The 27,662-nt window shown below is 39.7% G+C and overlaps 1 protein-coding gene across 7 annotated transcripts in view; it reads right to left on the reverse strand.

Annotated features, from left to right (window-relative positions):
* DACH2 (dachshund family transcription factor 2) overlaps positions 1-27,662 on the reverse strand; it is a 480,235-nt gene that overhangs the window by 221,598 nt on the left and 230,975 nt on the right. For all 7 annotated transcript variants that reach the window (XM_074964449.1, XM_074964452.1, XM_074964446.1 and 4 more), the window contains exon 2: positions 3,638-3,753. In XM_074964449.1, coding sequence (XP_074820550.1) covers positions 3,638-3,753 — 116 coding nt within the window. The remainder of the gene's footprint in view (positions 1-3,637; positions 3,754-27,662) is intronic.

A 27,662-nucleotide genomic window follows, 5' to 3' on the forward strand; every position in this document is an offset into this window, starting at 1 on the left:
ATAGCAGCATGTATTACAAGAGGCAAAATTAGATGGCTGACTCAAGTCTTGAGAAAGTTGCTGACTGTCACTCTCAAGACTGATCTGTTTACTCCCCAACTCATAGAAGCAGCTTCTTGGGACCCATTCATGCACCCAGCAGAATGGCTGAAGGTGAACTCCTGTGAATTGATAGATCACTAAAAGAGGGAGGGGACTAAAGTGAACAAAAGGAAGGTATGAATCATGTCATTGCTGATGAGGAGCTTAGTTTTTGCCATGCTGAGTTTGGGTGAGCAGTTACCAACTAGGGCGATATGTTGGCGAGAGACAAACAGACTGTGGGAAATTTCAAAGCTACGCAAACATAATGAGTTTGAAATTTCCCATTTGAAGCATGAAGGCAGATTTACATAACCATCTTTGTGTGCTTGCTCCACCAAGATGTGACAAGATCAGAGGCTGGGTTCTTTAAGGGGAGAGAGTTCAGTGGAGATGTAGGCCTGAGGAGGCCCAGGAAAGGAGACCTAGAGAGGAAAACTGCATTGCATGTATAGAGACAGAGAAGAGCTGAAGAAGCACCAAGATGTAAGGAAAAAATCCTCCCCAACACCATTTCCCAATCAATGGAAGGAGTGGGTTCTCCCAAGGCTATGCCAAATTGCTGCATTCTCTGCCCAGTCACTCTCACAGCCTGGGTTGTTCTCCACTCCTCCTGATGCCTGTAAGTGTGGCTAGCTGGTGCAGCAAACAGGAGAAAGCGCTTCTACTTCCCATGTGGTAGAAAGCTGACATTGTTTTAGGGGGAGAAAAACTCTTTTAGGACACTGGCCAAGACTGTCACCACATACAGAAAGGATAGCCCAAACTAAACAACAAATAATGGTAAGTGTGAGAACATAAGTACCCAAACTGATCTGTGACCAGGAGACAATGGGTTAATACCTCTGTGATCACTCCCTGGTTCTAGTCTACTACACATCACCCTAGTCTTATAACCATCCCACCTCCTTTGAGAAGTAGTAAAATGCACTGTTTTAGTTTTTAATTTAGCTTAAAAAAAAAGGGGGGGGGGGAACCAATTGTCAGAGTCATGAAGCCATTCAGACAGAGCCTGAGAGTTGATTAATCCAATAATTATCAATAAGCAGATATAAATAAAGCTTCATGTCCCAGGTGCCTCATCCAGGTCCATACCTCAGATCCCCAGCAAGTGTGGAAATGGCTCTTGTAGCACTTTTCTTTCCTTCTTCAAAGACTGCCACATCTCTGCCTTCTTTGACAGAAAGCTTGTTTTTTTGAGGGGGGGGGGCAAATAAGAAGCAGCTGCTTCAAGTAATTAAAGCTTCAGTAATACCCAGCTGCACTGTTTCAGCTTCCCTTAGCTGAAGGAGAAACTCTCATGGATCCAACTTTCCCTTGGAGCCCTGCTGTACCATTGTCTGGTTTCACAGCACTTTCCTGTAGTGCAAAGAATGTGGGGAGTGCTGTGACAATACAGGTTCTCATTTGAGTCTCCAAAGGACTTGTATCAGCCCTCACAATCCCTCTTCATTCTGAGCAATATGTCAGCAGAAATAGTTTTAAAATTTTACTTTAGTATTTGGTTAAACATCTTCAGCTTTTTCCAAAAGACCGTCTAGTAATTTGAAGCTTAACCTTTTTTATTTGATTTTTCCGATTTTTAATTTTAAAGTATGTTTTGCTACTTTCTGTGGGCAGAGTAGCACATAGGATCGGGGTGGACAAACTATGGTCTGTCAGACCTTTTAATCCAGCCTTTGGGCTCCGCTGGTGAGCAGGGTCGGAGGCATGCCCCACTCTGCACATGCTGTGGCTCCGCATGGCTCCCGGAAGCAGCAGCGTGTCCCCCCCTCTGGCTCCTACACATGGGGCAGCCAGGGGGTTCTGCACGCTGCCCCCGCCCCAAGTGCTGGCTTCACAGCTCCCATTGGCTGGGAACCGCGGCCAATGGGAGCTGCGGGGGCAGCACCTGCGGATGGGGCAGCACGCAGATCCACCTGGCCAGTGCCGCGCCTCCGCATAGGAGCCGGAGGGGGGACATGCCACTGTTTCCGGGAGCTGCTTGAGGTAAGTGCTGTCCGGAGCCTGCACCACTGACCCCCTCCAACAACCAAACCCTCTTCCCCAGCTCTGATCCCCCTTCTACCCTCCAAGCCCCTCGATCCCAGCCCAGAACACCCTCCTGCACCCCAAATCCCTCATCCGCAGCCCCACCCCCAGCCAGAGCCCTCACCCCCTTTTGCATAGCTTTAGGCCCTATTTGCAAACACGGTGTCAAGCAACGGGCTATGCTGTGTACTTCTGGCAACAATTTATCAACACTGGTTGCCTCTTGTTATCATCAGTGGAGAACAAATAAAACACAGACTATATGAAAACCCTTGGTCTGGGAACACTAGATACTGTTTCAAAAATTCTAATAAAAAATGAGTTTTTGAAAATCAGTCTTCAGCACGTTACTACAGTACAAATGAATTATTAATGACATATTATTATAATTAGATAACAGACTGGGACCAACTGAACTGGGGTGTGGGTTGAATCCAGCAAAATGCTTTCAAACTTTGAGTACGTTTGAAGCAATTATTAATATTAATATTGCTTAAGAAGGTTCATTCCTGCTTCCATGACGGTACTTTATTGACCCAGTGGGTCAAGAGAACTGAAATTCTTCATTAATTTTCCCACTTTGTGCACAATGGGACATGGGGAGATTTAAGGCCCTGATTCTGGAACTTCTTGTATATGGGTGGACTGCTGTGTCCATGCCCCACTGAGCTGAATGGGACAGTGCAGCAGTCCAACCATGTGCAAGAAGTTGCAGGATAAAGGCCTAAGTTACCATGCTCCAGGCACTCCCTTATGATTGCTAGGACTGTTGAATATTTAAGTAATTGGTTACATTTTACTGTATGTCAATTAAGTTGTGTATTGTTGACCTTATTATCAAATAAACATATGCATATGACACCATCAGTTGGTGGTAATGGTAACCAGAAGCTTCACTGAAGTTTAAATTCTCTTTGCTTTTAATTCACATTGCCTTAAGTTACTGAATAGCAGCAAAACACTGTTGATGATGTAATATTTTAGGTGTATTTATAGTCAACAGTTATATTGTGACACTAAATTAAGAGAACGAATGCAGAACATCATGACCATCTGCATTTGGTTTTATTCATCCTTTTGATAACGTCTTCCATAGTTAGTGTGACCAGTTTTATGTCTTCCTAACCTACACTAATCATTTTATAGCATACATATTTGCCACCCTGTTTATATCCCATGAGAACTAAAAGTCACATGCACCAGAAAGGGAGAAACTCACACTTTAAGACCCTTTAAGACAATGGCTAATTTTCTCTGAGCGTTTTTTTCATAATAAAATAATGTATTTAATGGAATTTCCTATAAGGAAATTACAATTAATAAAGAACTAAACTACAAATCCATTAGATTTTAGTCACTGCAACAACAAAACATAGTTTTCATGAATACTCAAAAAATCCAATAATGTAACCTCTGGTAAAGCTTGAAAAGCCCTGAAGGACATGGCATTTGGATCAATATTAGTTTATTTCAACTGCTGTGCAGTATGAAGAGACCAGGCTGAACATCTGATAGATTTTATTACCTGTTGGGGAGATAAGTCCTGGTGATAACAGGCCTGGGACTCCATGGGGCAGAAGACGTGCATTTTCTTGTATCGCAACTCCCAGGGAGCGTTTGGGGGGTCTTCCTGGCCGTGAGCTGTTGAAATACAAATTGGATAAATTTAAATTTATTTTCTTTTTGAAATGTTTGCTTAATACATGTTGTACTGATTTGTATTATAAAAATATGAACCATCTCTCTCCCTCTCTCTCTCTCTCTCTCTCTGATATTTTTGCCTAGGAGAAAACGACTACTTGTGGCAGGTTAAACATAACAGTGTTATACTGTACTCAAATGATCCATCAGTGAAATACTCTGCATGTACACTTGCAGAAGCATGCACTCAAAGTCATATGGAGTGACTGTATATTAAAAGGTAAAGAGCTATGAGAATTTTAGAACTAAATCACTAGGCTGGGAACAAGGAAATTCTGACTTCCAGTCCTGACTCTGCTACTGATTTTATGTGAGGACTTCAGCTGGCCATTTCATCATTGTTTCTCAGTACTCTCAGTACTCTGTAAAATGGAGACAATGTGCCTCACAGTGGTGCAGCTAAAATTAGTTGATTTATCTTAACACAATGCGTTAAGAAGATAACTACACCAGTAGTAGGGATTATTTTCCAGATTGCTGTCACCAGATTGGGGCCTTAGCATGTAAACTGTGATAGGACGACCTGAATCCTCTCTGGGGCCACTGGTACACGAACATCCCACCAAAAACCTTTGAACTAAAATAAATAAATAAAACAAACAAAAAAACCCCACAACACTGCAAGGATCTAGACAACCATTTAGCCTACCAGTTAAATTACTATAGCCACTTAAGAGTGGACATTACTATGAAGTGTGGTTTAAAAGGTATTGGGGGTGGGGGTGGGGCAGGGGGGGCTGACAGGAAACTAGAAGGAATGAGTACATGTTGCATTCAAGTCTTTTGGTTTCTTGCTTTTCAGTCCTGGTTTCCCTTCCTCACAGACTGATTGATGTTTTTGACTGCTATGTAAGGACTAAACTAACAATGTTGGCCTAACCTATCAAATTCTCACATTTTTCACCCTAGCTGGAACAGATTATGAATTGTGGTTACAAGTTTTAATACATAATGTAAAGAAGTAAGAGATCTGTGTATTTATCTATTCCATTCCTCCACTCCCCTAACACAGTTTTTGTGTCTGGACTATCATTCTGCAGCTGTCACCACAATAGAGCTCTACAGAGCAAAAGCCATTGGAATCATTCTTTCCCAAGCCAAATGATAAAAATATAAGGTTCTAATGTTTGCAAAGATATTGCTGCTTTTCTTTGGCAAAAATACATTTTACTCAGCTGAATAATAGAGCTTTTGACAAAATGCTGTGAAACACTGTATAAAATAATCAAGGTGCAAAAATAAATGAGGTTAAAATAGAAAGCATATCCAAAAGAGACTTTTGCTTCACAAAGAAATTTCAGTTAAAGTCCACTCTATCAACTTTGCAGTGGCAAAGCTCTCCATCAATGTAAGACAAACTCTGTGTTTAAATGAAGACAACTTCCAGCACCACTACACAGAGGTACCATTACCCTGTTCATTTTTCACACAATGTGCTAGTGTTATTTTGTTTTCTTGTACATCAAAGTAGCACAAAATCATTTTTTCTGGTTTACTATTTCAGTCTATAAACTTCCCCGCTCCTCTTTTTAGCTGTTTTAGGCAGTTTTGAATTTCACTTTATTCAGTGCCTTTTCCCTTTTGTGTTTGCTGTTTTTTAAGGAGTCCTATCACCATATTGGAATGGTTCTGAAATGAAATTTACTGTAATGTCCAGATAATCATAGAGTATGTGTATATATATATACACACATACACAGAGAGAGAGAGAGTATGGCACAGGAAATTTGGACCCTTTTTCTTTTATCTCTTTGCTCCAAAAAGAATAGTATTAAGCAAATTTACTGAGTAATCTATATAATTTCACACTATATTCTGTCCTGCATTTCACTACTACTACAACGTCATGTGATTGGGAAACCTCCTCACTTTCCTAAATTCAGTTAAACCTTTTTCTATTTCACTAGGAGTACTTCTTCCCACTTTTAACGGATCTTAAATGTAATCGTCTCTCAAAATATGCAGTACATACAAAGTGTCAAAAGCATGCTATTAAGGTATACTAAACCATATATTTCCATGTCTAATTTACCTATTGACTAGTCTGTTTAGAGAAATTCAGTATATTTCACATAAAAGTAGGATCTCAAGTAAAATTAGGCCTAGATTTTAGGCTTTGTAAAACAAAAACGAATTGTTATTGTTTGATTTATAAAAATATACATCAAAAGGTGTCTATCTAGCATTTTAAGTGCTTTTCATATAAATTACAAAAACCAAATCAACTTAAATTAGCAGCTCTGCTCACTGACGGCCCACAACAAAGCTCAACCCTCAAAAGAACGTTTATAAAACTTCCCACCTCAGCCTCAGTTAGCAAGTGTTTTACATAAATAGGATTTTAAGAAAAAATCTTTTAAAATCTAAAGAGTTTTTGAGGAAGGGAGGAGGACGGTTGGCTTTTTGTACTGATCCTACATTTTTGGCAATGTGTAATTTTACTCACATGAATAGTCACTTTGACGGGACTATTCACAAGCCTAATTGTTTGCAAGGTCAGATCCTTAAACATTTTTCAGTATTGTTTCCTATACAGGTTTCATAGGGGTAGCCGTGTTAGTCTGTATCAGCAAAAACAACGAGTAGTCCTTGTGACACCTTAGAGACTAACAAATTTATTTGGGCATAAGATTTCTTGGGCTATAACCCACGTCATCAGATGCATGAAAAATACGGTAGGCAGGTATAAATATACAGCATCTGAAAAGACGGGAGTTGCCTTACCAAGTGGGGGGTCAGTGCTCACAAGGCCAATTCAATCAGGGTGGATGTGGCCCATTCCCAACAGTTGACAAGAAGGTGTGAGTATCAACAGAGGGGAAATTACTTTTTGTAGTGACCCAACCACTCCCAGTCTTTATTCATGCCTAATTTGATGGTGTCAAGTTTGCAAATTAATTCCAGCTCTGCAGTCTCTTGTTGAAGTCTGTTTTTGAAGTTTTTTTGTTGAAGAATGGCCACTTTTAAGTCTCTTATTGAGTGTCCAGGGACACTGAAGTGCTCTCCTACTGGTTTTTGAATGTTACAATTCTTGATGTCTGATTTGTGTCCATTTATTCTTTTGCATAGAGACTGTCCAGTTTGACCAATGTACATGGCAGAGGGGCATTGCTGGCACATGATGGCATATATTACATTGGTAGATGTGCAGGTGAATGAGCCCCTGATGGTGTGGCTGATGTGGTTAGGTCCTATGAAGGTGTCCCTTGAATAGAGATGCGGTCAGACTTGGCAACAGGGTTTGTTGCAGGGATTGGTTCCTGGGTTAGTGCTTCCTGTTGTGTGATATGTAGTTGCTGGTGATTATTTGCTTCAGGTTGGGGGCCCCACGAAAGCTTATGCCATAATAAATCTGTTAGTCTCTAAAGTGCCACAAGGACGCCTCGTTATTTTTGTTTCCTATACAAATACTACAAGCAAAAATGAAACTCATGAGTCTTTTGTCATTAACTAAGCTGCACAAAGTGTCAACACTAAACAAATATAAATACTGAATTAGCACCTGAATTCATTAATAGTTCTACTGACTTTTAAAGGATTACTCACATAAGAAATGTGAGCATGATTTGACCCTTAGTTTTTTAGAATGCTTTTTTGGTTTTGATGATCTCTGTTTTTAATGACAGATAATGTTTTGTTTTGTTAAAGACACCACATATTTTAACCTGTTCATCTCCTTTTAGCAAATACTATAATAATAATAATAAAGCACTGTAGGCCTGATTATGATCTTATTTTCACAGTTCTAACCTTATTTATTTTAGTGACATTATTCTGAATTTACAATAGTCTAAATAAGATTAAAATCAAGCCCATTGTCTCTAATTTAATATTAAAGTTTAATTTAAATACTACTGTCTAGCTGCTATTCATCACAGCTTGCTCCTCACTCATTCCACATCTGCCAAAAATTTTATATGGAATTTTAGCATTACATTCAATAAGTCTGCATGAAATTAACCGCACTACACCTGAAGTGGAGAGTGGGGGTGGGGGGCATTGGCATTGTCCAGGCTTGTGTGAGGGGAAGGAGGTCAGAAGCAGCTGCAAAAAGGGTATGTGGGGGTCAGCATGGCGACACTGACTCATCCCGTGAGAACATAAGTGCGGAAGGCGTTAAAAGGGGCAGGTGCCAGTGTTAGAATCCCTTTCTTCACATAGCAAGCTAGGCAACATCCACCCTTCCTCCCCTCAAGGTGGCAAATATCAGATTGGTTAGGACCTGCTGTGGGCATTGCACTAGTCATTCCTTTTTAAGGGGGCTGAAATTTTTCTGTCACCACCATGTTGGCTTAGGTGGAGTGGGGTTTTTTTGCGTTCCCCACAGCAGATTTCAGGGAGGGCTTATTATGGTGAGTAGGGAAGAATATTAGGCTATGATGTTGCAACTCACTTTGTAAGTGTGGGCGGATGTCCAGTACAGGCACTCCATAGGGAAGGCATCCAGTGGCCAGATAAATGGCCTGGTAAAAGACTTAAAAAGGAGGTGCTGGTTAAAGGAGGGGTCAGGGCGCCTATGATTGGTACAGCAGGGAACCAACCCCCCCCCTTTTTTTATAGCCCACCTTAAACCTTCTACGGGGGCGGGAGGGGAGATGGTTCGGTCCCAGCCTTGGTTTGGCTGGATGACCTGGACAGAAAATGAAAGGAGGCTGGTAGAAGCCCCAGGTAGTTATTTGAATGAACATGGATTTGTCTCCACTATACACTTTTATCTGCCAGGTGATCCCAGACATCTAATAATAAAGTTGTGGCCTGATTAAATCCGTATGAAGTGTCTCCTGCCCTTCTTTCGATATAGACAGACAATCCCTTATCTTCTCAGCTGGTATCAGACTCATAGCACTAAAGTGAAGATCCATTAAGGTAACAATGTTCTACAATTAAAAAGTCACTGGACTAATTTATTTCTTTACTATATATTAAAGAAATCAAACTGAACGTAAAAATATCTCCTGTGCTGGAAACTCTGGAATCAATTCCATCTTTAAATCTATGATACCACAGTGCCTTTTCTTCGATATTTTAGACGACAAAGGCTTAGTTCAGCACTGCACAGCAAAATACACTGAATGTCAATATTAGAGCTGACAGGAAAATGTTTGACTTTTCAGTCAAAAATAAAAAACTGAAATATTACAATTCCAAAATCCATGACTGTGCCTCACAGGAGACACAATTCTGGTGCCTCATGCTCCCATTCTCCTCTCAGTGCTAGGATCCCTGATCAGACTACATTTCTCATGAGGCATCAAATTCTCCCTCCTTGGGAGGGGACATCCCAGGAGGTAGCATATCTGAATTTTGGACATAAATTGAAAACTTCAGTTTTTGAACATTTGCTAGTTTGATATTAAAATCAAAATGTTCCATGGAGAGCAGATACTTTTAGTGAAAAATTATGTTTAATTGAAAACTTAATTTTCTATAAAAACATAGTTTAGATAGAATATTTTCAACCAGCCCTATTTGATATACTTAGTTTACTATTTCTCTGTGTACTGCTGGCTAATTTCTTGGGATAACCCAAGCCCCATTGGAGGCATTTCATTGTTACCAACCCTCACACATTTATCACAAGTCTGACACTGTTTGGTGTTTTTTCTTGAAGCACCAGTTCCAGGAGTCAAGTGATTATGTGGGAATCTCAGCTTTGTTGTTAAAAAAGTAAGTTTCTAGCTGCCATGTCTGAGGAGAAAAGTTTGAAAAACATGCCCCAACTATACACTGAAGGCTCAGAAAGGAGAAGGCAAACAAAAAGAATCACAATTTTTTTTTAAATAAATCCCATGACTTTGGGGGAGACCTGACTCATGACTTTTTGATAATTTGGGATTAGAAAAACTGACATTTTTATAATGCTTTTCTTAATTCTCTCACCCCAGGCTCATTTATACCCAAATTTTTGGTTTATGAGGGGTCAATTTCACCTCCTCCTTTTTTCCTATCTCACTTAAGTAAAGGCATACAGGTTGGAGGTGCAAAAGAAACATTCTGTACCTACCTATTAGTCCGTGATGATAAAGGGAGCTGAAAACATGAGGAGGAAGCTTGGGCTCACATCACAGTTTCCTACACATTCATAAGCCATACAATCAGCTGAAAAATATTTTTCTTCTAAATATATTACCAACTGGGGGTTTTTCCCTAAGGCTACATTCGCCGCCAGTCAATCTCTGAAAACAAAAGGTGATTCATTTGATTCTAAATTAGATGTTATTTCACTTAGGATGACTAATTCAGAAAGTTGTGTTGATTCTGTAGATAAATCTCAGAAGGATTTTTGTTGTAAAGTAAAAAAAGAAATATAATCACACTCACAAGTCGTGAACATTAAATCAATAACAAAAGTACTCAATAAAGAACTTTTTTTTTTGAAAACTTGAGCATCTCAATGATTTTTCAGGATCAGGTTCAATAACCATATCATATTTCTTACTCATTAACATAAAAAAAGGAACTGACCAATAAAGTTTGAGGAGAAATGAAATACCTTATAGATTCCAACTGTATTCATATTTCTAAAAATTTTTACAATCTCAGTAAGTTAACTTCAGATACTACTGTTGCCGGTTCCATACTTTCCATCAGAAGGGTAACTGTTTCTTTAGGAATTATCACTGATTTTGAGAGTATCATGGATTAAGTTTAAAAAACTATGGGTAATATTTTTTAAAGTACGAAATTACTTAAACTAACAAAAGGATTCAGTCAAAAAGGAATAGATTTCTTTTTGAGATCTCAGCTTCAAAGTTGCAGTTTCCAAACATCTGTTATATTTCTGCTAAACTCAGATTAGTTAAGAGGTTCTTGTTTAATTACTATAATTAAGCTAAGGATTTCTTGTCATCCAACTGCCCAAAAAGAAGGCATCTGTAGGAGAAGAAAATGAGGAAGCAGTAGAATATTCAATCTTATACAAACACAACTCACTGCAACATTTTTTATTTTCTGTATGTTTGGAAATGACCTTTGATAGCATATACTAGAATTTTTTTTTGGCGGGGGGGTGGTTACAAAGTTATGTGACAAGGTGTTGGAAATCAGAAATTAGTGTAACTTTTTTTTTCTTTTCTATGCCTGGTGAGAGCTAATCATTATTACCTTTTTCTTTTTTAACATATATGTAGTCCCTTGGTGCCCTGGGGAATATTTTTACAAGGCCACTTTTATAGTTTTGATAAAAATATTGATAAGCTACATCTTCTTTAATGTTCTTTTATGTTTGTTACAGACAACTGCATATTTTGTGATGCTTACAACTTTATCAACATTTTGTAAACTATAATTCATCAGTGGAAATTTACAGCAGATCACACTTGAGTATGACAATGATGTCTGCTTGTGCTTTTTAATGTAAGAGATTTACTAGAATCAGAAATAAATTTCCATATTAATCAAGACAAATAAACATGCTGATTTAACTAGGAAACTGTTATTTGGATGACAATTTAATCAGCTCAGGTTGAAAGGTCCACCACTGCTGCATCCTGTTTCTGCTAAAATATTGATTGCGTTACTGATTTCAGTAATGCTTTATTTCACAAGGCACAAATAACCATGTAATTACTCTTTAATGAATCGTAATTGCTTGCTGGCAATTATTTGTTAAGTTTTGCAGTTTAATTACAAGTTTATGTGTGCCCTGTAAAATAAAACAATATTCTATATTTTAGTCGTTCTGAAGACTAGCTGTATAGGCTGTCAAAACCACAAAGTTAGTTATGAAGGTACAAGTCTGACAAAGCCATAATAATATTATAACTATTATTAAAAGGATCAGATGAATCTTTGAATGCTTCAGCTTTACAGAAGTAACATCAGATGTAACATTTGTACGATTAATGGAGGAATACTGTACCACAGAAGCATGATTTCCTCTGGGGTCTAGTCCACCATTTAGCATAATTTATCCTGATTTGCCTTTCATTCTCTGGGCTTTTTAAGAGAAACTGAAATAGTATTCTATTCCCCTGAGAACAAAGAATAAACCGACTAGAAATATAATTCAACAGTACTTCATATTTCTGCAACTGAAGTGGATTACCACCATTACATTATCTTCGCAGCCTATAAACTTTGTAGACTTGGCAGTTAGGTAGATAACAAGAAAAAGCATTATGTCTTGTAGTGTCGATGATATATAACCCATTCCATGATACATTTATTCTGCATTATGATAGATGAGGTACCCAATACTTTGATCATTAAAATTTTGAATTTTAGTGTTATACTATTTATGAATTGTCAGCAATTTAGCGAAAACTGTGCTGATTTTGTTTTTTCAAATGATACCCAATTAATAAATTAATTATTGATTCCATGAGACTATAAGCCATTTGATATAAAAATATGCTACAGTTTTGATTTAGTAAACTCTCACATGTATCACAGATTTCTTCAATAGTAACGTATTTTATTGGGCTTCAAGGAAAATTCTGAAGCAAGTATATGACAGGCTGTGTAAATTGCTCTGAATATAGTAGCAGTAACTCTGGTGCCAGTACTTGCTAGTGAAAAACCATCACAATTGGTTTGCTGAAGTTGGAACAGTAACCACAGACTCATCTTTCATTTTCCTTGTACATCACTGGCATTATTAATCTATTCCTTCAGCCCCAGAAGGTGTCATCATTCTTGTGTTAATTTATTTGTATAAGTTGAGAAAAATGAGAAAGATAAGAATTTTTAAATATTATTTGGGGGTTTTACCAATAAAAGCAACATTCTTGCTACCTTGAATAAGAAATGTTTATTTTTAGGACTATAAAGTTTTTAATTGCATCATGGATAATAATAATCTCTCTGCTCTGGCATTTATTACAACATTTCAAAGATGCCAATAGTAGTTAAACTCTACTTGACCTTTCAATGTTTAAGAAGAGAAACAAATTCTGACCTCACTGCAACTTGATTCTGTCTCCTTTCACTGTTGGCAAACTGATCACTTGTCTAACTATTGCTCTACATTGTATTACCAACCAGATCAAAGGCAACAACAGCCAATTCAGCAGCAGGGAAAAAGTCATCCATACAAAAAAGGCAATTAACATTAATCATACATGAAGTTGTTTGAGAACTAGATGTATGATAACTAGAACCCTGTCACTATGACAACTTGCATAGAACAGGTGCTCATTTTAAATTGGGACTCTCAGCACCACTGGTGGCAGCCTCATCCTGACTCTAGCAGACAAGAGCAAGTTGCCAAAAAAAGGTTACCCTCCAAAGGGTAACCCCCATTGTTTTCAATTACATTTTTGCTTGAGTAAGGACTTCTGGATATAGCCTTATAACTCATAACTATAAATAGTGAAAAAAGAATATCTAAAGCTAAAATCCACAAATTTTGATATCACAGAAATAGCACTTTAATTATTCCTTCTTTATTATACTGAGGTTCATATTAAAACAAAAGTTCCTTAACATTATAAAATTGTTCAGAAAATGCAGGAAAATGAAACACAGACACAGAGGTGGTTTTCAAGCTGCAGGTCAGAACTTCATTAATTGTACCATTAGAGGTTGGAGCCTTGACCATTAATATATCCCCCCCCACACACACACAAAAGCTACCAGGCATTTAATTAGGTCCTATGTTTGGTTAAATGGTGCAAGGTCATTCAACCTATGAACCAGACTGGTGTCTTTTAACACAACTGCATACCACACTGTACACCAGCTGTAGGTTACAACAATAACAATGATTAAACTACTACCTTCCCCCATCATTTTTTAAAACACTGCTAACAAACTAACACCCTAACAAATGGAGCATGTTGTTGGGAGGAATACAAAATAACCAACCAGACATCTCACCAATCTCAAACAGGTGGAAAAAAATTCTTCCTGATCCCAAACAGGGCACTCTGATCAGATTCACAAAAGAATCTGGAAATGCAGTCCTGATACTATTTTACCTATAGGCATAGTTGCCAGGTTTTGTGAAGCTTCATGTGTGGCATTTTATGTAAAATATGTAATTATCTAATTTGCATATTTGCAACTAATTTGTATATGCCCATAAAGTTATTGGCCTCTCTAGAAGCTATTGCGGTGTCTTGGTGAATTTGCAACATGGAACCTGGAACTGAGATTACCAAACTTATTTCATACAGGGTCATCAAACATCCATTAGATGGGAACAATTTTTAATCCCTGTTGAGTAAGGCTGGATTCATATTGGTGACCTACAGACAAAAAGCTCTGAAGATCATTAGTAATGTCCTAAGGCATCCAGTCCCCTAATAAGTGCTCATGTTATACTTTTAAGAATGAAATTTGTTTTCTGGAAAGATACATCTACTGAACCAAGTCATCACCTTTTTGGCAGGGTATTCTACTCACTGAACACACAAGCAAATTCTCCCACCCACACACTGCTCTCAGCCTTCTTCAGCCAAAGGCTATGCTGTGCTCCACTGTTTTCTTAAAGGGACAAATACATTAACCAAATACAAACACTACAAATATAACAGTAAGCCAAATATTAGTGCAACATCTAAATTTATCTCTAAATATGATCTGCAACATAAATAATTTCAACTATTATTCCAGGGTCTTCACACTAACTTAAACGTACTTGCTCCACGTGAGTCATCAGTCATGTTTGAACCCACAATGTTCAAAATTCACAGCCCAGAATTTTATCCTTCAGCAGTAGGAGTAACTGTAGTGGGATACATAGTGTTAACTTCTGTGAGGAACAGCCCATAGAGGGAGAAACAAGACACACTTTATTACTGGGTAACAGCTATTTACAAACTAACACAGAACTTTGGGTTCAGTTACTGACGCTTGGAGCAGAGTACGGCCTAGTGGCTAGAGACAGCATAGCCAAGGGTAACATTGCCCCTGCTGCTTGGTTCACCTGCAGGGTGAAACTGGCATCTCTGGATATAAAATTATGAGTTTCTACCAGTGGAGCTAAAGGACTATGCCTATTACTACGCAGGCAGTGGCAGACTCAAACCTCCATATGCGGTCTACCGGTTACAGAAGGCAAATATCCATACTGTCTTAGCAGAGTTTAGACAAGCACATAATTTGACTCATTTCGTCTGAAAGGTAGTATGGCAAAGTAGAAGAGACTTCGATCTGGTTTTATTAATGGCTTGGATTCTATTCCCAATTCAGTAGGCAGTGACCTTATCCAATCTTTCAGTCATTTTATCTGTAAAATGGGTGAATGACAGCTGCCTCTAAGAAGACTGGGGATGGGTGGGTGTGGAGAACCTTGGCTAATAAGTGCCATGACATGCACAGAAATACTAAAAACCGTCAGTAGAAGAGTTGGGGTTATAGTTCAATGAACCTTCCCCTAGACTAGGCTACAGAGTATTTACACGAGAGAGGTGTGGCAAATGTCTCGCCTCCCACACTTCCAAAATGCATTACATTTTACCGTTGTGTAGAACTGAGTTACAGACCTGCAAGACACAACACTTGGCAGGTCTGTAGAGGACAGCAAGGTGGAGCAGCAATGCAGCAAGATGGATGCTGTGGACATAAGATGACCTTAAATGACAAGCAGGAGAGTCGGGAGAGCCAATCAGCCCTCTTGTCCCCTCTCCCCTCCCAAATTGGCCAACAGACGATCTTAGGGCAGCAGCAAAGCCTTCCACTTTCTCCCTCACTTCTGCACAATCCCCGTGTGCATGCCCTACTCCTCCTGTCAGGACCCCAGAGGGTGGCCATCCACTCCAGTTCAATCAAACCACTCTGCCTGCTGAGATGGGGTGGTGCATTGTAGTTCATTGTCTCTTTTTTACAATCCCATCCAACTGTATTGAGGATTTTTTTTGCTAATGTTTCTAATTTCTATATTTTATTTTCTCTTAACTACTAAACCTGAATATATCTTTTCTCATTAATACCATTGGTAACATCTTAATAAAGATTCATTAATTTTTTCTTTGTCAAAAAGAGAAAGCTGATGGAACATACAATTTAAGGGTTGACTACTCGCCTGACAGAAAGTATAACTGTGAAGCTACTGTATATTTCATTTACTGGACCTACTTACAATATTACAACCCCAAATATTAGAAAACCATGAATCAGGACCTCAAAATTATGAGACTGGTTTAACATAACTATTTTCTAATTGCATCTGACTTAACACAGAACAACTTGAGCTCAACCAACATAAAGCAAGTTCATTCACTTGCCTTCTTCCTGTCAGATGACACTTGGCATATTTCCCTTGCAATGCCAAATGCTTGGTCAAAATGCAGAAAAGAAGAATGGAAGCAGAAATAAAAGACAATACTTCAGAGAAAGAGAAGAAAATCACAGGGGTAATTAAATCACCAGGGTAAGTAAGGGCTTGTCTACACAGCAAGTTGCATTGGTTTTAAAAACAAACAAACAAGCAAACCCATTTTCATTATTTTTATTGGCCTTTTAGTTTTTGACCCTTTAAGTTTATATTTGAGTCATGTTTTCAAGTTTTTCTCTGCAATCACAAGGGCTAGAATGTTACTTTAGTTGGGGGATTTTTTTAAAGTGTAAACTTGAGATTTTCTCATCATTAATTGATTCCAGAAGCTGTGATTAAAAAGATCGTGAGGGTTGGCAACACTGTTATAGCTGCCTATTTCAGTAGAATGTGATCAAGACCTTGTGCTAACGCCTTCAGAAAAGATTTTTGTGCAATACAGTCTAGCTGTACAATATACTGATGTCCTACATTCACAAGAGGACCAAGTACTGATGTCAATTCGATCAAGCACGGACTGTGAGCCCAATTCTGCCCTCACAGGAATAAATGGCAAAACTCTTTTGCATCAATGGAAGCAGGATTGGGCATTTTAACACTTAGCACATACAGCAACCTTTAGATGTTAAGAAATTAAGTGTCTTTGTCCCCCCCTAGAGCATGTGAACATCAGAATTTTTGTAGAAAATAAATATTAGTCTGACTCAAAAAGCCTTAGTCAATATAGCAATTTGGAAAAGTACTGTACATGATATAAAATAATGTAAACAGATCAAATTTTCAATAAAATGAATATTTTAACAGAATGTCACTGATAAGACCCACCATTAAAAAAATCCATATACTGACAATGTTGATTTAAGTATGCCTTAGATATTAAAACTGGCATGTGCATGTATATTTCATGACATAAAGATAGATAGATAGATATAGACACACAAACTTTTTATAGAAACAAATTACACAAATTCAGGACTCATTTCTATGTACCCTGTGAAAAAGTCTTATAGTATTCAGTAAAAAATAATACATTTTATAGGTTTATTTAACCATCTTATAGAATTTAAAAGACTGCTGGTTAATCTAACAAGATAGTTCAAAGGGCCAACAGAAAAGAGATCACACTCTTTCTCAAATTATATCAGTTTATGGAGTAATGTCTGCACAATCATATTGGGTTTATTCCTGTTAAATTCTGTAGGTCTTTTCAACAGAGCTACAGTAGAAAGAAATGCCTAAACACTCAGTATTCAAAAGGTATTCTTCCTCTTTGATTATTACCAAAAATCACTCTAACTCTGAAAGCCAGACTCACATGGTTAGAAGGTGATAGGCTTTTCACATTTGCAAATTTAAATTGATTATTTATGACAGGCATTTTAAAATATCTTCTAAACCACGATAGGAATGTACTATCTAGAGGCTGGAATTTTACATAACTATTTTCTAATTGCATCTGACTTAACACAGAACAACTTGAGCTCAACCAACATAAAGCAAGTTCATTCACTTGCCTTCTTCCTGTCAGATGACACTTGGCATATTTCCCTTGCAATGCCAAATGCTTGGTCAAAATGCAGAAAAGAAGAATGGAAGCAGAAATAAAAGACAATACTTCAGAGAAAGAGAAGAAAATCACAGGGGTAATTAAATCACCAGGGTAAGTAAGGGCTTGTCTACACAGCAAGTTGCATTGGTTTAACCTAATATGTGATTTTAAACTGATGTAGTTAAACCTGTGCAAATCCCTGTATGGACACACTTTATTTCGGTTTAAGACTGCATTTATTTTCAGGTGAGTCCATTAAGAATTGGTGTAGGCTAAACTGAAACAAACTGTTCTTAAACAAACATAAAAAGTTTATGTTTGCAACAGTTTATCTACTGATTTTAAATCAATTTAAAAACTGATTCAAGTTAAACTAATGCAACTTTCCCACATAGACAAAGTTACTACGCTAATACTAAACAACACATTATTTTGTGGTTACTACATTACAGCCTACAGTATTTGACAATAAAAGCTAACAAAAATGGTCATAAAACTATTATAGTGCCATATGCCTCATGAGATTGCACCATATATCTAATGAGACTTACCGTCCTAAGAAGCTTAGGTAATTCGGAAAGCTATAATAGAACTCTTGGATTGTGAATCAAATCTGAGCTCTGAACCATTTGAGATTTGCTCATCATTAGGCAATTTGCATTTACATTACCTTGTTATTTCCTAAAATACCTGTGTAATCAGCGTGCAATTAAAAAAAACTATAGCACTGGCCTCCCAAAAATATGCACTTTTAAAATATACTATTTACTGTAGTTTAAAATTCTAAGGGGCATTTACACCTGTGTGGGGGAGCTCTGCACTGACCTAAATAAACTTCAAAACAGTCAGTCAGGATATGGCACCACAGGAGGCACAAAGCAGCTGGTTAGCTGGTCCACAGTTTGGTTCTGCAGTAGTACAAAATACAACAGGGATCTCATATAAATGAGCCCTTGCCCGATTGCCTCCCCCCGTGGAATCACAGAGCTACTGGGAACTTCAATAGCCTTCCCTCCCTCCACAAGACTGACTTGTGTGGAGGAGGACACAGGAGCATAGGAAACTCAGTCCCTAAAATGTTACCTGTGTATCTGTGTGGACGATTGGAGAGGGCTGTGTTGATCTTTGCTGCCTACCCCTTTGTGCAGTGGGTCTATTTTAGCCGGAGAGACCACCTTCCCTGACTGACAGCTCAATTTCAGGGTTGTCAGGGTGGAGGGTATCACTCAGCCCCCTCCGTATCTCTTCCTCGAACACTCCACTGGCGTAAGAGCGAGGCAAAGTCATGAACTCTTTCTCCATGGGAAATGGATGCGTGGTGCCCATGACCACCACATTCTGGGTTTGGCCTCGTTATCTTTATGTTTGATTTCAATGGGAAAGCCTTCTTTGTCTGGACAGCAAAAATGTATTAATAAAAGTTAAGATAACTGGACCAGAGAAAACAGAAATAATCTCTTTATTAGTGTAACTGGCACACAAAAAGATATTCCAATGCACAATCAGATTTATACAAGAGAGTAATGCAAAGATTTACGAGAAAGCTGAGCAGTTACAAGTCTATTTGCAGGCTAAGAACTTGAGCACTAGTTTTCCAAGCACCCCGTTACACATCATGTACTGTAGTTTGAAAATTTTGGCGGGAATATTTTTAAACCAACTTATGGGATCACCATCAAACATTAGAAATGATTCTTTTCAATTATGAATGTCTCAATTTCTTTTACACTCTTACCAGCATAATTTATAAGCTATACATAATTGGGTTCAGTGCAAATTTGGAGAAACAATATTATAACAATTGATTTTCAATTGTTGCTTTTTTGCGTTAATGCAAACCACAATAAAATTCAGTCCAATAAAACATGTCAAAATATGTGATCATCTAAACCTGTTATCTGTAAAAAAAACCAAAAAACTCTTGACAAATATTTAGAGAATTGTGGATCAAATGATGCACATGAAGTGCTAATTTTAAATCAGTGGCATGTCCTAGTATGGCGGTACAGTATTTTTAATAGTAGTTTAATATGGATGTTATGGAAATTGCTCTTCCATTAGCTGTTTTTAACCTCTGAATCACCAATCTCAGTGTTTGTACAATTTTTTTTATAGTCTCCTCTGTGTTAGGAAATAGAATGAAGTTTAAATTGAACAAGTGAAAGTGTATTAAACCCTGTGCACTGCTCTGTCCATGTGGCTGTGTTGGTTCCTGCCTAACTCCCTGTATTCCCTGTTTTTCTGGTGTCTTCTCTATAATAGTCTCTCCAGAACACTGTTTCTCTGATTCCAGTTTCATTAATCATGATACATCTTCCCTATTTTACAAACATTTTAATATATAAACACTAAAAGAACATATAATCAGTGCACAGGCCCTCACCCTGTGTCCCTTTGGTTAGAAGCTGCTAGCACATAGTTGAGTGAGAGTTTTGTCTTTACCCCACACTCAGGTGGTTACATAGTCTTTGAGATAATTTGGTCTCTTCAACAGGCAACAACACTGGGCATGACCTATCTGTCTCTCCCTGTCTCAGAGTCTAGTAAACTCTCTCTTTCTGTGGAGCCTTCTCCCGCCCTGTGGGGTAGGCCTCCAAACAGCTCTCTGTCTCTCCATTCTGTGATGATCTCTGTAGTCTTTCTGGGGGGGTTGTCTGCTGGCTCGCGTTTCCTGTTCCTTTGGATCATTTGTCCTCTCTCATTTTCACCTCATATGACCTGGGTGCAACTGTACCCATCACAACTCCTTTACTCCATTCCTTCTGGTGTCTCTCTCCTGTTAGATCTTCACAGGAGTGCCTGTCTACAAGGCCGGTAGGTCCTTGGCCGATCTGTTGTACTCTAGTGACTGTTTTCTCTCATTGTTGATCATCTCTGAGCGGTGCCTCCATCCTTCTGGCTGCCAGGTCTCCCCTCACTGGTAGCAGGATTTTGGTCTACTGTCCCATCAGTGGCTGCACTGGATTGTTTTGGCACCCCCTAAGATGGGGTATTCCTGTGTGCCAAAAATACTAAGAGATCCAAACCAGAAAAAAACAGCCTTGTGTAACTGTCTCTTAGCTGTTTTCACAATTGACTCCACTATAACATTATTCTGTGGGTATGCTAAGGAGCAGGTGTGGTAGTCAAACTCCCATTTGCATGCAAATTTCCTGAATTTTTCTGAGGCATATTGGAATCTGTTGTCAGCGAATACAGTGACTGCAATGCCATATCTTGGAAAGTAGGGTCCTCCGTTTGCCAATCACTGACTTGCTTCTGGTATCAAGCATGGCATCAACCTCCCCAAAATCTAAGTATTATTCCACTGTAATCAAGTCCTGCTTTTCCTTTAATGTAAATAAGTCCACTCCTACCTTTTCCCATGGTAGGGTAGGCAGCTTAAGTGGTAACAGAGTCTCCTTCTGCTTCAGTTATCACAGAACCAGCAGCTATTACACCCTTCTATCAAGGAGCGGAGTTGTGTATTCATTCCTGGCCAGTAAACACACTCACAAGCTCGTCAAAGACAGCTGTCAATGCCCAGGTGTGAAGCCTGTATTTTTTTTCCATGAAAATCCTTACATAATGATGCAGGGACAGCCACTCTCTGTCCTCGAAATATGATTCAATCCTACACACTTAGTTAAGCTTTAATTTAAAAATATAGCTCTGCTCCTATCGGTACTTGGCTTTTGTCTTCTGGCAACTCTGCATATTGCTGTCTTGACTGCCATTAGTTTGATGTCATTTTCTGTAGCCTCTTTGACTTACATCAGCTTCGCTGTTGAAACTGGGAGACAGTGTGGCATGGTTAATGGATTCAATATCCTGATCCCCTTCCCCAATTCACTGATGCTAGGTATATATGCCCTGTTCAGGGTGTCATCTAATTCCAGTAACTCCTGGACAATATCAGATCTCTACCTGGTAGTTCTCCAGGCACATCAACATGTGCTGCAGCCTCTTTGGAAGACTAAGGGGCTTTGCCGTTATTGTCTCTAGGGGGTGGTAGTCTGATTACATTCTTAATGGGTGGCCATATGTACACTGATGGAATTGCTCCACGCCAACTACCATAGTCAGAAGATCTTTTTCTATTTGGGCATACCCCTGTTCAGTCTCTGTCAGGTCTCTGACTGCTGGTATAACAACTAGCTGCTCCTGAAAAAGAGCTATACCCAAGTCTTCCTCTGAAGCGTCTCATTGGCTCTCCTGGCTGGTAGTACTTCAAGACAGGGGCATCCATTATAATTAGTTTCAGCATGTCAAATGCTTGCTGATGGGGATCTACCCAGTTCATTCAACATCCTGCCTTGTGATCGAACATATGGGTTCCACAACTGCAGCCAGGTCTGGACAGAACTTGAACAGAAAATTTATCATTCCAATGAATTGCTATATCCCTTTCACATCCACTGGAGTTGGCATGTCTCTAGTCGCCTTGATCTTGCTGGGTTCTGCTTTCAGTCCATCCGCTGTGAGTAGATTTCCAGTGTATGTCACCTCATACTTTTTTTTACATTTTTTTCTGTGTTGAGTTTTATGTTCTTGTGCTTTCATTGCTGCTGAAAAGCTTGCAATTTTCTGACATGGACTCCTTCACCTTCTCTATCATTTCTCCCTTCACCTACAATAAGGATATCATCTGCAATTATTTTCAACCTAGGCAGTACTTCCAGGCCTTGGGTGAATCTTTTCTGGTACTGGGCTTATGCCCATTGGCACGCATACCATCTGTAGCAATCAAATGGTATTGCTAAGGTTGTCAGCATGTTCAACTATTTATCCAGGGCTATGTGCCAGAACCTGTTATTCACATCACAGACTGTAAAGATTCTGACTTTGGAAAGTTATGGCAAGCTGTGGGCAGTGGCATCTTTTCAATGCCCTATTCAGTGTCTTGGAGTCTATGCAGATACATAATTTGCCTGGTGGCTTCTTTACCATCATTATGCTGAACTGGCCTCTACAGGTGCTATGATATCCCTGCTCTGAAGACTTTTACACTTTTGGCATACTGGATTATGCTGTGCCACTGGAATTTTCCTTTGTGGTAAGCACACAGGTTCCACCGTGGGGCTTACTTCCAGTCTCAGCTTTCCTTAGAGGCACCTGTCACCTTTGAAATCATCCCCAGTATACTTTTAAACTTGTCTCCATTGTATATTGAAGTCCTCTTTGGCTTCTTCTGACAGTGCACCCTGGTCATGTCCATGATTTGTATGACTATCTTCTCCAAGAGTGGTCTGTGCTGCTTACCATCCATCTCCACAAACTGAAGTCGGAACTATCTGTTATTTTTCAGGTTAGATACTATGAGGTCACATTTTCCAAGGCTTGCATTATGCTCTCTTTGTATATTATTACATTGCACCTTCTCTTTGTAATTGTTGCATCTTGAGACCAATTCACCCTAAGGAATCACGCTGCACAAGGCTCCGCCATCCAGTTGAAATAGCACTGCGTTGTTTTCCTATTAATACTGTTGCATGCATGGAGGTTGGTATTATCCCTTGTTGCTTTCCTGTCATGACAGTTTGAATTTGATGTGTTCTCAGACTCAAGGAGAATCATGGTGTCATCACCACTGTCTGATGTGCCATCCCCTTCTTGACTGAATCTTTCTGAGACCTTGCTCTTCTCTTGCATACATTATTAACATGGATCAACTTGCCACATTCCTTCCAATGCTGTCCTAGTGCGGGGCACTTCTCCTTTAACCACTCAGCCAGTCTCCCACAGAAAATGCATCACACTATGGATCATGAACAGTGGCCACCTGCTCTATTTTACTGTTGTCTCATTCTACGTGATTCTGGGGGTGTTGTGTGCTGCAGGGCTTTTATCCTTTTTCTTGAGGCTCCCTCTGCATGCCCCACCTCTAAGCGTCTGTCTAATGTGAGATCACCTTACCAGCACAGACGTTCCTGCAGGTGGTGATCCCAAATGCTGCAGACTATCCTGTCCCAAATTAGGGTGTCTGTCAAGTCCCCAAAATTGCATGTAGCAGCCAGTGTGTGTAAGGCAGTAACATAGGGGTCTATCCCCTTCCCTATGGATTAGGCTCTGGCGAAAAACCGGTATCGCTCCACAGTTATATTTTGCTTTGGGGAGCAATAGGTCCCCACGGCTCCTAGGACTGTTGTGAGGCTTGCGGCAGTGACAAGCTTCAGAGTGGTGCAGACCTCTCTAACTTTTTCACCAATGAGATGAAATACTAGTTTTCCTTTCCTGCTGGTGTTGAACTCCTGCATGTACAAGTCTGTGTACAGTTCAAACTCCCCCTTCACTGCGTCCACTGCTGAGCTAGGTTTGTGTCCACAAAATCCACAGCTCTAGGGACTTCACACCACACTCCATGACTCACACAGCCAGCTGCTGCACTTCAGAGAACTCACAGCTCTGGTGGCCGCCTTGTTTCATTTGCAAAACGTAAAAGTGAATGCAGCTGAAGCTGAAGAAGTGAAATGTTAATAAACCCTGGCCATTGCTCTCGCCATGTGGCTGTGTTGCTTCCAGACTAACTCTCTGTACTCCTGTTTTCCAGGTGTCTCCTCAACAACAGTCTTTCCAGAACATTGGCCCTCTGACTCCAGTTCCACTGATCATGATTCAGTAACCACCTCAAGTTAATTGGCAGTCAGTTAACTCAAGGCAAAAAAGCATTAACTATGTTGACTTTCACCTTCCTGAAATTTGTGATGCCACCATTTCATTGATTCTCCAGCCATCACAGAGTCTGTCAGGGTAGACAAGACAAGAATTTCTACTGTAAAAAAGAAGCGGGGGAAGGGGACCCAAAACTTTCAGCTCCTCTTAACAGAACAAAGAAGGGCACAAACACAATTTTATTTTTCTTTGCAGGTTACTTTCAAAACCATCCTCGTAAGTCACATTAGCTCACACAGTACAGCCAGAGGCATACATCAAGCCTACAGCACATAGCTAAAGTCTGTGTCCATCAACCACCTATGATTTCCCTTTATACATATGAGATGTAAAGCTAGGGTGAGCAGATGTCCTGTTTTTAAAGGGATAGTCCCATTTTTTGGGACTTTTTCTTATATAGGTGCCTATTACCCCCCACCTCCTGTCCCGTTTTTTCACAGTTGCTATCTGGTAACCCTATGTAAAGCTGAATTAACTTTTACTGAACAAAGAGCTCTGTGTAAGCTCAAAACCTTGTCTATCTCACCAATAGAAGTTGGTCCAATAAAAGATATTACCTCATCCACCTTGTCTCTCTAACTTTTACCGTCATTTATTTAGAAGTACAAATTAAAAAATAAAATCTACAATTAAAATGGTATTAAAAGATTTTACTTTAACTTTATTTCTCCCTCCCCCAAAAAGTCCATTATTTCTGTATGACTTTTAGCAAATCATTCATTCACTGAATAATATTTATGACAAACATAAAATAAAACACCTCTACACCAACATTCCACACAAAGATGGACTACAAGCCGTCAGGAACAGTATCCCCGATAATGTCACGGCAAACCTGGTGGCTGAACTTTGTGACTTTGTCCTCACCCATAACCATTGCATATTTGGGGACAATATATACCTTCAAATCAGCGGCATTGCTATGGGTACCCGCATGGCCCCACAGTATGCCAACATTTTTATGGCTGACTTAGAACAACGCTTCCTCAGCTCTCGTCCCCTAATGCTCCTACTCTACTTGCGCTACATTGATGATATCTTCATCATCTGGACCCATGGAGAAGAAGCCCTTGAGGAATTCCACCATGATTTCAACAATTTCCATCCCACCATCAACCTCAGCCTGGACCAGTCCACACAAAAGATCCACTTCCTGGACACTACGGTGCTAATAAGCGATGGTCACATAAACACCACCCTATACTGGAAACCTACTGACTGCTATGCCTACCTACATGCCTCCAGCTTTCATCCAGACCACATCACACGATCCATTGTCTACAGCCAAGCTCTACGATACAACCGCATTTGCTCCAACCCCTCAGACAGAGACAAACAAGATCTCTATCAAGCATTCTTACAACTACAATACCCACCTGCTGAAGTGAAGAAACAGACTGACAGAGCCAGAAGAGTATCCAGAAGTCACCTACTACTGGACAGGCCCAACAAAGAAAATAACAGAACGCCACTTGCCATCACCTTCAGCCCCCAACTAAAACCTCTCCAATTCATCATCAAGGATCTACAACCTATCCTGAAGGATGACCCATCACTCTAACAGATCTTGGGAGACAGGCCAGTCCTTGCTTACAGACAGCCCCCCAACCTGAAGCAAACACTCACCAGCAACCACACACCACACAACAAAAACACTAACCCAGGAACCTATCCTTGAAACAAAGCCCATTGCCAACTGTGTCCACATATCTATTCAGGGGACACCATCATAGGGCCTAATCACATCAGTCACACTATCAGAGGCTCGTTCACCTGCATATCTACCAATGTGACATATGCCATCATGTGCCATGTACACTGGTCAAACTGGACAGTCTCTACGTAAAAGAATAAATGGACACAAATCAGACGTCAAGAATTATAACATTCAAAAACCAGTCGGAGAACACTTCAATCTCTTTGGTCACTCGATTACAGACCTGAAAGTGGCAATTCTTCAACAATAAAACTTCAAAAACACACTCCAATGAGAGACTGCTGAATTGGAATTAATTTGCAAACTGGATACAATTAATTTAGGCTTGAATAAAGAGTGGATGTGTCATTACACAAAGTAAAACTATTTCCCCATGTTTATTTTCCCCTCCCCCCGCTACTGTTCCTCACACATTCTTGTCAACTGCTGGAAATGGCCCACCTTGATTATCACTGCAAAAGGTGTTCCCCCCCCCCGCACCCCGCTCTCCTGCTGGTAATAGCTCACCTTACCTGATCACTCTTGTTACAGTGTGTATGGTAACATCCATTGTTTCATGTTCTCTGTGTATATAAATCTCCCCACTGCGTTTTCCACTGCATGCATCTGATTAAGTGAGCTGTAGCTCTCGAAAGCTTATGCTCAAATAAATTTGTTAGTCTCTAAGGTGCCACAAGTACTCCTTTTCTTAAAACAAAACAGAAACTCTTAAGGACGGTAGGCAATTGGTCTACAGGTTTTCTTCACATGCAGAAAGAAAGTATCCTGTGCTGGAGACTGAATATTTGTGTTACAGCTGGCTGGCTCTTTAAGGCTAGGCTCAGCCTTGCCTGTGACCTAGCAGCTATCCCTCAGTCATGAGGATGGTCTAGCAACTTAGTCATAATTAGTGATCCCAGGTAGGTACAATGGAGCATGGGATGAGAGAGAGGAATACTTAAACGGAGCTGTGAACTCAGTCAAGGGAAGGTGATCCAGAAGAGAAGGACAAGGGGAGTTTCCTCTCTGGGAAGGGCATGGGAAGTCAGGCTGGAAGAGACTTGGAGGGAGCAGATCAGACTCTTGTGAGGTAGGCCCTGAGAAAGGCCTGTAAGGAGCAGGGAGATTCCTGATCAAAGCTGCCAGAGTCCCTGGGGAGGGGAGGCAGTGGGGGAAACCTGCTGGGAAGAAGCAGTTTAGGAGAAACTCAACTGAGCCCAGAAGTCGGAGGCAAGAAGCAAAGCAGTGGACCCCAGGAATGGTGGAAGAATTATTAGTTTGAATATTTATTTGGACTTATAGTTGGATGTTTGTTGTCCTGAGGACTGTCTGTTAAGTGACCTGGCTGCAGGGCCGGGCCATGAAAGACTCATGCACAGACAGGCCACCCTGGGGCCAAGGAAGTGGGCACTAGGAGATGCTAGGGGTGAAGTTCCCTGCAATACAGTAGCCTGATGCCAGGAGGCAGTAAGAGCAACCATGTACAACTTCCTACATCTAACAATACTAAATGTCATTCCTTTGGTTCAAGGTTGGAACTATTCACAACTTCTGGGAATGAATGAATCTAGCAAAGTCACCATCTCCATCAAGATTTAAGAACTAGTAGATCTCTTCCTCTCACACCTAGTTTTTATTTATAGATCGGAAGAGGAAAACAAACTTTCCTACATTTTCAAGTCCCGGTTGGTTTCTTAACTTTGAATGAACTAGTAATTGAACTGAACTATTTG

Source organism: Natator depressus, chromosome 9 (genome assembly GCF_965152275.1).
Source record: "Natator depressus isolate rNatDep1 chromosome 9, rNatDep2.hap1, whole genome shotgun sequence".
Lineage (NCBI taxonomy): Eukaryota > Metazoa > Chordata > Testudines > Cheloniidae > Natator > Natator depressus.